Genomic DNA, 13,714 nt, shown 5'->3' with positions numbered 1-13,714 from the left:
AGAGGTGTAAGTTGGGTATGCTAATGATGGCAGTAGGAGGGAGATGCTAGGTTTCTTTCAGGTTAGGGAGAGGAAGGGGAAGGGCTGGAAACTGAAGGAATTCAAACAGAAAGGATTCCTTCTCCTTTCAGTAAAAATTGCTGTCACATAAGAATGAGGCACAACAGGGTAGGGAAGAAAGATAAAAACTAATGAAACTTAGAAAAGGCCATATTAAAGAAACAGAAGAAAACTTACTTAGAAGATTTAGGGTAATGCTAGTGATTCAGGTGAATTCAGAGTGGATGAATGCACAATGTGCAGCACAATCTGTGAATGCATACTGATACCAGTCTACATCACTGTGTGATCTCCACTAGTGATTAGCAGTCTGGCTAGAGGTACAGACATGGTTCTGCTGAATCACTGTTGTAATTTTGCCAAGTAATCAGTCAGGATAAGTTAGGTAAGGTTATTGATAACAGAGTATTTGACCAGGAAGTCTTGTCTATTTCAGGAAGGAAATAAAGAGACTGAATAAAAGACAAAAACAAATGGGGGTCAAGGAAGCAGACTTCTTGATCAGGATGAAAGCTGGTATTTATTTACTTTCTATATATGTATTATATATCAAAAACTTCATTTTAATAGTCATGAATATGCTAAAGAGGTTACCTTTTCAGTTAATTGAAAAAAAGGGGGGACTGATAGAAATATCATGAAACTCCGGCATTGGTAAATTTACTAAATTTGGTTTGGTTTAGAGTATTTATAGGTTACCAAAAAGGCCCCAAAATAGAGACAACATATATATATATATATGTGTGATCTTTAAAAAATATTAATTAAAATTATGCATACTAGGCATATATTTAGTATAATGGGAAATATAAATCATGTTCAGATTTTCTCCAGGGCAGAGAGAAGAGAAGTGGATCACAACAAGAACATTATCAGATATTCCATTATATTTTAATTGTGATTAGTCAATATTAGGTCTTGCTTTGGAACACAGGTTTAGAATGGAATTTTTCCTGAATTTATTTTGGTTAAAGACACTTCAATGAATTAAGAATTGGAAAAAAAAAAGAAAGATTTTTATAACTAAAGTTTTCTCCATGGTAAAACTGTCTTTATCTCTGTGAACAATGTACATCAACACTTCCTTTGAATGCTATATTGTAAGTTTAAAAACATTCATGCCTCCAAAATAAGCTCATAGATAACTTCCTCTTACCTGTCGCAAAGTACGTGCAACTATGCTTTCTAACACGGGCCCTCTATCTTCATGCAGCAAATGAACTTCATCAAGAATAAGGAGTTTTACAATTTGGGAAAGAGCAACATCCCCAACACTCTTTCTTGTCACTACATCCCATTTTTCTGGTGTTGTCACAAGCATCTGAAACACAAGAAAAGACAATCAAATTAAAATGGGGGAAAAGTCAAACAGATTATTGAAATTTCAAATGTGTTATTCAAAAAATATTTTTAGTCACTCCTATAAAATCAAATAAAAAGGATTTAAAATATCCCAGAATGACAACCAATTCTCTATAGACAACAATCAATTCAAGATCTTTCTCTAAAACTATTATATCAAGCAATTAGTTAAAGCTCCTGAGGGTAGTTTATTAGTAAATTATACTGTGAACTATACAAATGACATTCATTTTTAGAAGCATCTTACATGTAAGAAACCTGTCTTTTAAAGCAGCATATACTGATAATGATTTTTATTTGATAAGGGACTAGAAAGTGACAGAAGCTCTAAAAGGAAATAAAACAATAAACAGTCTAGGATGGTCATCATCATAAGCCTATTCAAATTCGGATACTACTACTATTCCGATACGACTATTAGCACAGTTTTTAAAATCTGCCCTTTAATATTATGGAGTATATGTGGTACTGCATACTAAACACTAATCCATTTAATAAGGCATAACTCTCACACGCAGCAATCAGTGAGGCAATGGAGATCAGGGAATCCACACTAACGCAACCCTAGGGTATTGGTGTAAACTGCACAGAAGCAGCGATTACAAACCTATTAACTTTTTACATAAAGAATTGTTTAGATGCTCTAAAAGCATACTGCAATAGAAAAAGATGAGAAGTTTAATATCTAATACTGCCATAATGCTGTATTAGGAAACAAGTCTGTGCATGGTAATTCAAAGACTATATAAGGTGACAAATCAAAACTAAACCTTCTCTTACTCAGTATAACAGATTATGGACACTGATAACACCAATAATTCAACTGAGTTTTGCCTTTACAAGGGCTAACTATTCTCTGAACAATTTTAATAGTATTTCCTATCAGTTTTGAAGTCATATAGGGGGATGATAATCTAATTTTTTATATTGGAAATAATAAATTCTTAAATGAATAATCCAATTTCATCAATATGACCTGTTGCACTAATATTTATACCATTGCTATCATTTTGAAATGAACTATGCAAAACTTAGCTGTTATACTTCTACAGAACATTAATTAGCATAGAGCAATGAACTAGATTAAGCAATGCCTATCTTAGGTGTGAAATACTACAAATCCAAGTGGCTTAGTTAATTTGCTAAAGCTAAAATGACAAAGTTGAGATCACATCAATTTTTACAGAAAAGACACACTACTAAAAATATGCTACTAGGAATAAGTATAAATAGTTGCATAATGAATATTGAGATTTAAATAGTACAACATATTCACTATGCATTAATTAACATCTTCTATCATATTGCAATAAATTTAAACTGAACTTCTACTTTGAATAATGACAGATTTGAAACCCAAGATATATTATCATAAATATACAGATAACTAACAAGCCTTCTTCATTAAAAGTCCTTGAGAAATATACCATGTTTGAAAACCCCCCAGCAATTCTTCTGCATGATAAAATAATGGCATATCAAAATATAAAATGGGGAAGCTATTTTATCAGTAGTAAATATTAAGAGACCTACAAAATATACTATTAAATCATAATAAATACAAAGTGTGGCTATGTACCTCCCCATTACTTTGAACACTGCACCAACACTTTCTTATAATTAACTTTCAGAGGTAATAATATAGAAATAAATAAAGTGAAAAATCAAAATTTTCAGACCTCAGAAAGCTATACTACCATATCTTAAGAGTCCTTTCTAGCATTTTGTTTTCTATATTTTACTTTCAGCAAATTAAGAAGTGGGTTCATTTATATCACCAGTTCACCACTTCAGTTCCTAAACTAAAATGGCTAGAAAATAAAGTGTCACATTTGCTTAATGAAATGGAACTCATGCAAGACATTTCCATCTGCTCTTACATTAGGGCATGGGTTAACTGTCAATATTTTTACTGTCAACTTAAATTTCTCTCAGTACATGTACATACTCCTTCAGCAGTGTAAAAATCATTACTTGATGCTCTTCCAATTTTAGCCTATCCACTGAGAAAATGGCATAGTTGAAATGCTTATGTACCATTATAGTGAAAATTTATTGTATTCAATTTAAAAATACTTATCAGTTTGACAGTGAAAAAAAGCAAAGCACCTAAGATTTGCCGGGATGGATTCATCTGATAATTCACATAAGCAATATTACTAAAAACTTGCTTTACATCTGTATACAATAAAATTACAATATTTAGTTTTACATGAATGTTTCATCCTTTTTTCTAAGCGTGGAGTATATTCCTCCTTCAGGAGGGGAAGAGAAGAGAAAAACAGAAAATTTTAATCTGAACTTTTTATAATTATTTGCACAATTCAATAATTGGACAATATAGCAAGGCCTTTATCAAAACACAGCAAAAGAAGAAGTGCTTTGCTGAATGAAGAATGTCTTGCCTGAGTCCGAGTATTCAAAGACAGATCTCAAATAGAATTCTTTCAATTTTCAATTTTGATCTATGAATTCTGACAAGTATCACCAAGCTTCCGCCCAAATAATGGTTGTAAGAAGAGTGAGTTTGAGTGTGTATTTTATATTCTATTTCATCTTCTCCCCACATATTAACAGACTGAACTAATCTAATGCTTCTTGAGAAACAAAAAATGCAGAGATTCAAGTGGTAGAACTGTTACTGTGTCAGCAGATGTAACTACAGGCAGATGATGGGTTCCAGTGAAAGAATGCACATCTGAGATCTGGGCTTTCCTGGGTTGGGAGAAGAAATTACATTGTTCCTAAATATAACTTTTATAACTTTATTAATACTTTTTACTCTACAAATAGTTCTTGGAGAGAAAAGTGATTTATGCCTAGAGTGGCTTGATAAAAACCGGGTCACAAAGAGAAGAAATAAATCAAAAAAGTACCTGGAGGAGGAGAGACTGACAGAAAATTCTCCTCGGAGACAGAATTTTTCTACATCATGTTAGGAGTGCAGCTTAGACATTTGTCAAAATCCACTAGATATTTACAATGTGTATTTCATTCTAGGTAAACTCTAAATTTTTGTAAAAACTCACAAAGAAAGAGGCCTCTGAGACAAATCAATCAGATGCAGGGTATGGATTTCACCTAAAATAAAGGAGCACGTGGGGAAACAAAGACTAACTTGGTATCAGATAGTATTAAGGAAATGTTAAAATTATTTAGTCCAATATAAGTATTATGAATATATTTTTTCAAAGACTTTCTTATCTTTTGGAGATATACTTCTATTCATAAATGAAAAAACTTAAAAAGCATAAAATGGAAAAGCAGTAGTTAAAAAGGATACATTTATGTTTCAAGTGGGAAAAAAAGTAGATTGCTACCCTAATATACAAAAAGTTTGCATTTATCTTTATTTACTAAATGATTGTCATTCATTTATTTAAGTGCTAATGCTTCAATTCACAGATGTCATCTATAAAATTACCTTATTGCTTCCATCTTACTTTCAGGTCCTAATGGGATTATCGCAAACTCCTTACCCATATCTCAAACTATCCCCTACTGTGGCTATAAAACAAGTATTGCCATCTAAAGTTATTATGTCAAAAATCTTACAGCATTCAAAACTGACCTACTGAGAACATACAACTGTTCATTACATATTTGGTCTCTAAATTTTAGTTTCCCCAATCATAAAACTTCATAAATAAAAATTCTATTCAAAGGTCCTTCAATAACGAAGTAGTTAAATACCTAGTAAAATATTTACACAATGGAATACACAATGAAAATGAGTGAAGTACTAAACTATATGGAAAAACATTGAAAAATCTCATAATCTTAGTGTTAAATGGAAAAATCCAGGCACGTATTATATCATTTCACCTAGTCACGATTTTAAAGCAGGTGAAACTAATATAAGTTATTAACGCCTAGGACACTGACGACATCTAGGGAGGAAGCTAAGGTAGAAGCAGGTAATGAGGAGAGATTCTGGGTTGCTGGTGATACTGTCTTGATCTGAGTGGTGGTTGTACTGGTCTATTCACTTCAGGAAAATTCAATGACTAATCACAATCTTTGAATTGCATTTCAATAATCTGTGTGCACAAATGTTAATATTATGATATATAAAATATTTTAAAAACAAACAAATTTCAAATTACAAGAAGAGATATCTGGTCTGTACTGCAAAAGGTGAATAAGAGCTCCCTCAGACCAAAAGAAAAAAAAAATTGAGGCAGGGAGGGAAAAAATAATAAGAAAATATGTTCTTTGAATATCATGTTCTTTGTGCTTTTATCACCTACCACCAATTGTGCAACTATGTATGTAAGCATGCTTTCTGTGTATATTACAAAGTTTTTAAGAACAGGAAACAAATTCCGAATTTCACATGAAAATCATTGTTCCTCAACTATTTGACTGGAAAAAATAGACATGACAACTAATAAATTTAGATGAATTTCTTGCCCAATTATCAATCTTTTTCTAAAACAGGGAACCCCAAGAAGTATCAAAACAAAAAGAAACAAAAGTTCAGCACATTTGTTATAAATCTTTGAAAAAGAAAAACAAGACACTTATAATTTAAATTTCCTAACTCCCATATTTACTTATAATGTTCTTCGTGTTGCTATTCAAAAAAGAACTGTTCTTTTTAGATTACTTAATGCATACTGTAAATTATTTTAAGACATAAAATTCACATAAGTTATTTTTTTCCTATTGATTACTGTCTGTAATTCCTGGATACTAATGACCATACTAACAGTGAAGGAGTGAACTTCAAGTGAAAGAGAAGTCTTCCAAGTCTAGTTCAAAATTTTCATTTTATTGATAAACCTTCACAGATAAAGTCAAGGTCTTGCAACTAATTAGTGGAAAAAATTAAGGTATCATATAAGCCCCCTATGCATCCTTTATGCTTCCCATAAAAATCTATAGTCTCCATACAAAAGAGAGAAAAGAAAAAAAATGACCTCACAAGTTACCCAGTGTAGAACCATTTAGGAAGCACCCGTCTTCTCACTCACTTTATGACTAAATTTTCTTTTAATCTGCTCTTTTTCACCCTCTCTGTCATCTGGCAGTCTTTTTTGGGTATTAACACAAAGCAGCATCCACAGCTGAGGCCATCTCTCATCAATCTCACTAGTCTATGCAATATATGCTAGTGCTTAGGGAAGACAGTGAACTAAGTGATAGTATGAATGCATCAGGAAAAACCATGCCAGTTCAACCTCATTTTCATTTCAGACAGACTCAGTGAGAAGAACTGAACACAAAACATAGTATATAGTCTTCAGTAAAACTTTTGACAAAATCACTTGGGAAATCTTTATGACTAACATGACAAATCAGAACTGGCTGAGTATGAAACAATCTTACTCAAAGACTAGTATTAAAGAAAAAACTAAAGCAAAAAAAAAAAACCAACTACAAGTCATTTATTTTTGAATAAGGAGATGGGTGAAGAAGGAAATTACAGAGGGAAAGAAAGAGAGAAACTGAGAGAAAGATAAAGGGAGAAGAGGAGGGACAGAAAACGTGTGGTTATACAGAAGAACAAGGCATTTTATGGAAAAGATTGCGACCCCTTGAACAAACTCCTAAAATCTGACAAAGCTAATTGCTTATTGGAAGATAAGATTCTAATTTTCTGTAGTAAATGTCTAGTTAGTCAATGCTAGCACTCTGGCCCCCTTACAACCTTCAAACTTCAATGAATTCATTACATATAAAATATCATCCTGAATTTTTTTCTATTGGCAAAAAGTGTCTGGCTAAGACACTAAGAAATGTTTGCAATGTGTTTATCTAATCCTTTTATGTCCATTATGAAATTACAAAAGTCATATTGACATTTTAAATACTTAAAAGGCATTTCATTTCTTTGAGGCAGATGGCTTTAACTTAAAAGTAGATGATTTAGCTGGGAGTGTGGCACAAGTGTTGAAGTGCCAGCCTACCAAGTGCAAGGCCCTGAGTTTAATCCCCACTGCTGCCAAAAATAAATAAATAAATAAACATATAAATAAATGATTTAAAATTTTAAATCAAAAGGAATACAAGATATTTTATAGATAAAAGTATACTTTCTTGCCTTTAAAATATTTCAAACTACTATAAAATCTTTATCTAGATTTCAGAAAATTGGTAAAACATATCAGTAATTTATTATAGCAATTACATAAAATGACCTTGTTAACAGAATAAAATACAAAGTGGTCATTAAAATCCAAAAATATATTTTTATTGCACCATAATTGATTATCTTACTAAGAATGTAAAACTATCAAATACATTTTCAAATTGAATCTTATAATTGATGAAAAGGTTACATTTAGTTAAAAATGTTAATGATCTATTAGCTATACTAAAGACCAACTCTCATGAATGCTTCTCAATACATCTCCCAAGGAGAAAAAGTCAGCGTGGAATTTTTTAAATCACACTCAAACACTATAGGCATTTAACAGGCAACAGCTTACAGGGTTAAGAAGTCTTTTTTCCTTTTGAATATAATAATACACACTGTATATTATAATATACATAATAACATACATAGTCAACCAGTAAGTTTACAAATTATATGAATGTTTTAATTTAAAGATTACATCTAAGATGACACAGGGTCTATCTAGACCCATAAATATAAATATGATTACAGATATACTAACCTCTTATACACAACTGTCAATTCTGATTGGTGGTAAACACCACTTTGATGGACTCTGACAGCTTGCAGATCATACCTGGCCCTTGGGACACTAAGACAAATTGGTTGGTTCCAAGTACTTCCTTTCCTACAATTGTTATGTTCCCTCCTCTCCCATCAATTCTCACTTATAAGTGCACACTCTCACATTGAAAGCACAAAGTCCTCTAAAGTATTTAGTTATAGTCATGTCAAGGATGGCAAATTTCAATCATAAAATGAAAATACAAAGACTGACTGGAAAATCTTCAAGTGCAGAAGCATTATCACAGCACACTGTTGCAAAGCACAGACCTAGTAAGGCTAACGCATAAACAAATACATCTGGGTAGTTTTATATTAGAAAAACACTTTATGATCCTTTTTTAGCAAAAATTTCACAAGTAACATATATATATATGTATATGTATATGTGTATGTATGCATGTATATATAATTTAAAATTTAATGAGAAATCCTAACACCTTTGAAGGAACAGGGCACTGAATTCCAGAAGTAGAAGAAATAGAAGAAAGAAAGCTCTCTTGTTCAAAATTGAACATTTAAGGAAATACTTTCTAGATGACAACTGTTTACATTTAGAGTAGAATTCTCTTTACTTTGATTAAAAACACTTTGCCTCAATCCTAGAATATATACACTGAAGTATAACCTCATTAGCATAAACTTGTAAAGACACAATGACTGATTGCCCTGAAACTTATACATACTTGAAGAAAATACAGAATTGTTTACATTTCTCTGTGTACTACCTATAAAGACCTTGTTCTTATCATTCTAACTGCCTGTCCATAATGACCCAGGATTTGATTCCACTAAAGTCTCAGAGGCAGGTGTCTGCTACAATGTGTGATGCCTCTCACATTCATTCCTAAAGACAGGTTGTTACTGACGCATGACTAATTGTGGTAACAACTTGTTCTGTGCTGAGTTCTAATCTGCCCAATTGGGCTATCACTTAGGTTTTCTTGACTTATTGTAAAGTAGTGTTTTTCAAATCAGACTGTTTATATACCCTTTGAAAGTGACAAAAGAACCCAGAAGACCTTTCTCATTTGACTTTGAACATTTGATAGACATACTGTTCAGCTGACATTTCTTCAAAGCCCAGTTTGAGGATCAATTTCTTACTAAAATGAAGCACTTTAACATGCCACATTTTGGCCTGGAGCAGTGGCCTATAATCCCAGCTACTCAGAAGGTGGGAGGATTTTGGTTCAAGGCCAGCATGGGCAAAAAGTTAGTGAGACCTCCATCTCATCAAATAAGCTAGGCTTGGTAATGTGTGACTGTGAACCCAGCTGCCCAGGAGCTGGGAGACTGTGGTCTGAGGCCAACCCTAGGCAAAATCAAAAGACCCTCCTTGAAAAATAACTAAAGCAAAAAAAAAAAGACTGGTTGTGTGGCTCAAGTGGTATAGTACCTGCCCACTCAGCACTAGGCCCTAAGTTCAAACCCCAGTACCTCTATATCAAATTTAAGACATTCAATTTTGAGAGGTTATAGTTATCCCAGAAAAAAACTGAATGTTTATTTGGGGGACTACCTTTGAGAAGAAGACAGAAGAAGGGAAAAGTCTAAAGTCTTATCAACAAATTATGAAAGTATAAAAGATCCTGAAATTGACTAAAATTAAGGAAACAGATGATTTTGCAGATGATTATTGCTCAATCGTTTTTATTACTTGAACCATTATTACTTTACTTAAAAATTGAACAAAAGCACTATTTAATCACAATTTATCATAATCCCAAGAGAGCTTCCTGAAAGAAGTTTGTGACTAACTTATTCTCAGGCATGTGTCTATTGTTAGGAAGGAAAATATAACTAGAACTTTAGGAGCTTAGACTTTAAGGAAAAAAAGCAGCAGGGAAGTGTCCATGTTCTCTCTTTGTACAATCTTATCAAATACAATGATCACATGTGGGGAGGTGGAACTGCCCCAGGCCAGGCAGTGGTATCATCTCTGCTCAATCCTGTGGCTGCAACTACTGATACAGAAGCAATGTGACTGTGGCATGGAAATGTGTAATCAAGCATTGCTCTTGTCCTTTTCACTTCTTACACTCTTAACAAACTCACAATACAGAAAAAGAGATGGAACAGCAATTACTGGTTATTGGTTTGCAAACAGCTTAACAGAAACTCACTAACACCAAAAACAGGGTTTAGAAATGTGATTACAAAAGAAGAGAGAAGCAAATATGCCCGAAGAAGTGGCAAATATGGTTATCTTTACTGAAGAATAAAACTTGGCTCTGAGCTTTCCTGTAACCCAGTTAAAAAAGAAAAACTAGCACAAGGCTCTAATTAGAAACAAAACAGATCCTTAATAAAAAATATTATTCTGGCATCAAAGTTTAGGAGCGGTTTCTTTCATATTGCATGATTCTCAGATTGAATGACACAACAGAAGAACATCTCAACACTTTAAGGATCATTATAAAAGCAGCCTCATGAGACAACTGTTTATAATTCCTCTTGTTAAAAATCAAAAGATTCATCATTAAATCCTGGTATGTAGAAAACAATTTTGTTTGTTAATTATTTTTTTAAATTAGAAAAATGCATGATAAAGAGCTCAAATCACACAGAAAGGCATAAAATAAACCTTCTTCCTTCCCTTCCCAACCTCTTTGTTCTCTTCTAAACAAATCACTTTGACAAAATATCTTTCCACGAAAGGACAAACCAAAAAACTATATACTGTAGGCTTATTCTTTCAAAATCATTACACAATGGGACACAAGTACATCCAGCTGTATCTCATGGCAGTGGCTCTTGATTAGCTCAAAGGCAGCTAGCCTGCTGGACATGAATTAGTAACCCAGAGTAGTTATCTCCTTTTTTCCTTCTTTTTCCTTGTGAGGTAGAGGGTTGTAAGTGGGTCTAAGGAAGCTTTTGTAACCACCAGTTCGCTGAAACCAGAGACTCTGGCAGCAAGGGAGGGCACTTTGCTGCCACAATGTGATAACTATAAAGAGAATTCCTCCTTATTTGAAGCACAACTGAAAAAATAGAAACACTGCTGGAAGACTAGCTAGGCACCATGCTTATTACCCTTTTAAATACAATTTATGTATTGGGACAAAAAATTTTTTTGAGACAGTCTCATGATGAGGTTGGTCTCAAATTCAAAATCTGCCTGCCTCCCTCAACATCCCAAGGGCTGGAATTACAGGTATGTGCCAGTACACCAAGTTTAAGAACAATTTTTTTTCTTTTTTCTATTTTGGCAGTACTGGGGATTGAACTCAGGACCTTGCACTTGCTAGGCAGATGCTCTACCACTTAAGCCATGCCCTGTCCTTTTGCTTTGAGTTTGTTTTACAGACAGGGTCTTGTGCTTTGCCTTGGAACACATTCCTCCTTCCTCTGCCTCTGTAGTACAGGGAGTACAGATGTGGCCAACCATGCCCAGCACAAATTTTTTGACACAAGATGAATATCGGACATTTGAACAAGACTCTGAAGCACACAACAAAGTATTTTTATTACCTGTAACATTATGATATAGTTATTATAAAGTGGACTACAGAATCAGACTGAGTAGTTTGAGTGCCCACCTAAGCAACTGTTAGCTGAATGACCTGGAGTGACATACTTAAATTCCTCTGCCTCAATTTTCTCATCTGTCTCATGGGGAGAGCAATAGTAACTAAGCTTTAGACATGAGGATTAAATGCATTAGTACCTTTAAAAATTTCAGCACCAGACACACAAGTTCACAAGGTTTTTGCTGTCATTGTTACTGCTCTTATCTCTGCCCTAGCGCCACTACCACCAGCATACTACTATAGTAGGCCAATTAATAGCTGGTTAAAAGCCCCTATAAACCAACTAGGTATCATGTCAGGCAAAGAATGAAATAAATAAGATGGCAGCTCAAAATGTTAGCTGTTTCTTAACTATCAATTATACTCATATATCAAAAGAAATTCACCTACTCTGACAAATAAGTTGATGCTAGAAAAAGATGGAACACATAATATCAGTTTTACCTTTTCTAGCATACATATTTTTATTTCTGAACCAAACCAACTGATTTTGGAACCATCATCTCCGTTCCTGGTTCATCAGAATAAAATCATAGAAAAGGGTTCCAGGTTAAAGCACTTAAAATCAGTATGAAAACATTACATACCATATACTAAGGGGGAAAGGACTAACAGGCATCATTTTTTCCTTACTGCTATTTAACTCTCAGGAAGAGTAGGAGTATAGTAGAAGAAGCAGATACCAGTGTTTGTAGTAGAAAAGTTCTGACATGGTAGTTTAAGAACAATTGGCTAAATCTGACAAGTTTCTAGGTCCCCAGGGCTTCAATACCAATTCAGGTTGCTAAGCTGTTTTTTGTTGCTGTTGTTGTTGCTGCTGTTTACCATACTATCTAGATTTCATTTAAGCAAATAACTCTCCAAAGTGATTTTGTACTACTATTAGGAATGTTCAGGTGCTGAAGTTACACTGCAGCTTTACCAACAAGGGCTACTTTCTTAACTACTAATTTATTATGGAGAAATAGTCTGCATTTTAATTAATATTTTGTTTGATTGCTAGTAATGTTTAACATCTTACTTTTTGAAACTGCATTTATCTCTTGTAGGAAGAATCTATTCTTATGCTTAGCATTTATATAATCAATTAGCATAAATTCTCCCTTCAATAGAGACATTAAGCATAACTACCAGAGCCATTTTGGATGGTAAATTTTTCAATATTTATCAAATGTAAAATGCACAAACTCCAGGTTCAGCAATCTCACTTTCAGAATTCTGTTCTAGAAAAAGGTCTAGACACATATGCACATTCAATGAAGTTCTTTAGAAGGCAATAAAGTGGATCTATACATGCTGATTCAGGTGAAGAGGCAAAGTACCGTACATTTATACAAACACACACACATATGTGTAAGTATGACCCCATTTTTAGTAAACCAAAAAATAAAGATGCTTATATTTCTCTATATTCTTTGGCACCTTTATGCCCATATTTCCTATCTCAGCATTTACTACATTCTACTGTTTGCTTAAAATTTTTTCTTTCTCAGTAGACCTACAGGTAGGGCAAAGACAGGGATAGCAAGCCTCTTGTAGGCTGTTGTGTCCACGATGCCTTGAGGTGTTCTGACACATGAAACATACTCAATAACTGCTGATAGATGATATTCATAATATTGGTATTAACTATTCTCGTTAGTGAGAAAACTGAACAATGTACTTCTACATTTACTAGTAACATTTATACACCTTATATACTACAATGTATTTACTTAAGTTTAAAAACTTCTTTTCAAGACAACTTCATCTCTGGATTTTCTGAATTACTCAAAGGAATGCTTTCCTCCCTAACCCATTCATGAACTCTTACCAAAATGAAAAATCTAAATGTGTGTTAACAGGAAAGAGATCCATTTATTAAGTCATGGACAAGGGTACTGGTGCACCCACTGAACAGCACTTTGCGTCAGAAGATGATACTTCCAGGATCTGTGTATTACTTCCATTAGGATAAATATTGTTGATGAAAGGTCAGATCTTATTGCTTCATATTGGACCTAAGCCTGGATACCCATTTTTGCAGGAAGAGCAAGTTGTATCTCAGGATCTTGTCCAAAAAGGAACAAATACA

General features: G+C 33.5%; 1 protein-coding gene across 9 annotated transcripts in view; it reads right to left on the bottom strand.

Annotated features, from left to right (window-relative positions):
- Positions 1–13,714, bottom strand: part of Ascc3 (activating signal cointegrator 1 complex subunit 3) — a 357,473-nt gene that overhangs the window by 222,656 nt on the left and 121,103 nt on the right. For all 9 annotated transcript variants that reach the window (XM_074077814.1, XM_074077822.1, XM_074077820.1 and 6 more), the window contains one exon: positions 1,217–1,381. In XM_074077814.1, the coding sequence (XP_073933915.1) occupies positions 1,217–1,381 (165 nt within the window). The remainder of the gene's footprint in view (positions 1–1,216; positions 1,382–13,714) is intronic.

Source organism: Castor canadensis, chromosome 1, assembly GCF_047511655.1.
Source record: "Castor canadensis chromosome 1, mCasCan1.hap1v2, whole genome shotgun sequence".
Lineage (NCBI taxonomy): Eukaryota > Metazoa > Chordata > Mammalia > Rodentia > Castoridae > Castor > Castor canadensis.
Note: the sequence above shows the minus strand (reverse complement) of the source record. Positions and strands in the feature narration are given on the sequence as shown.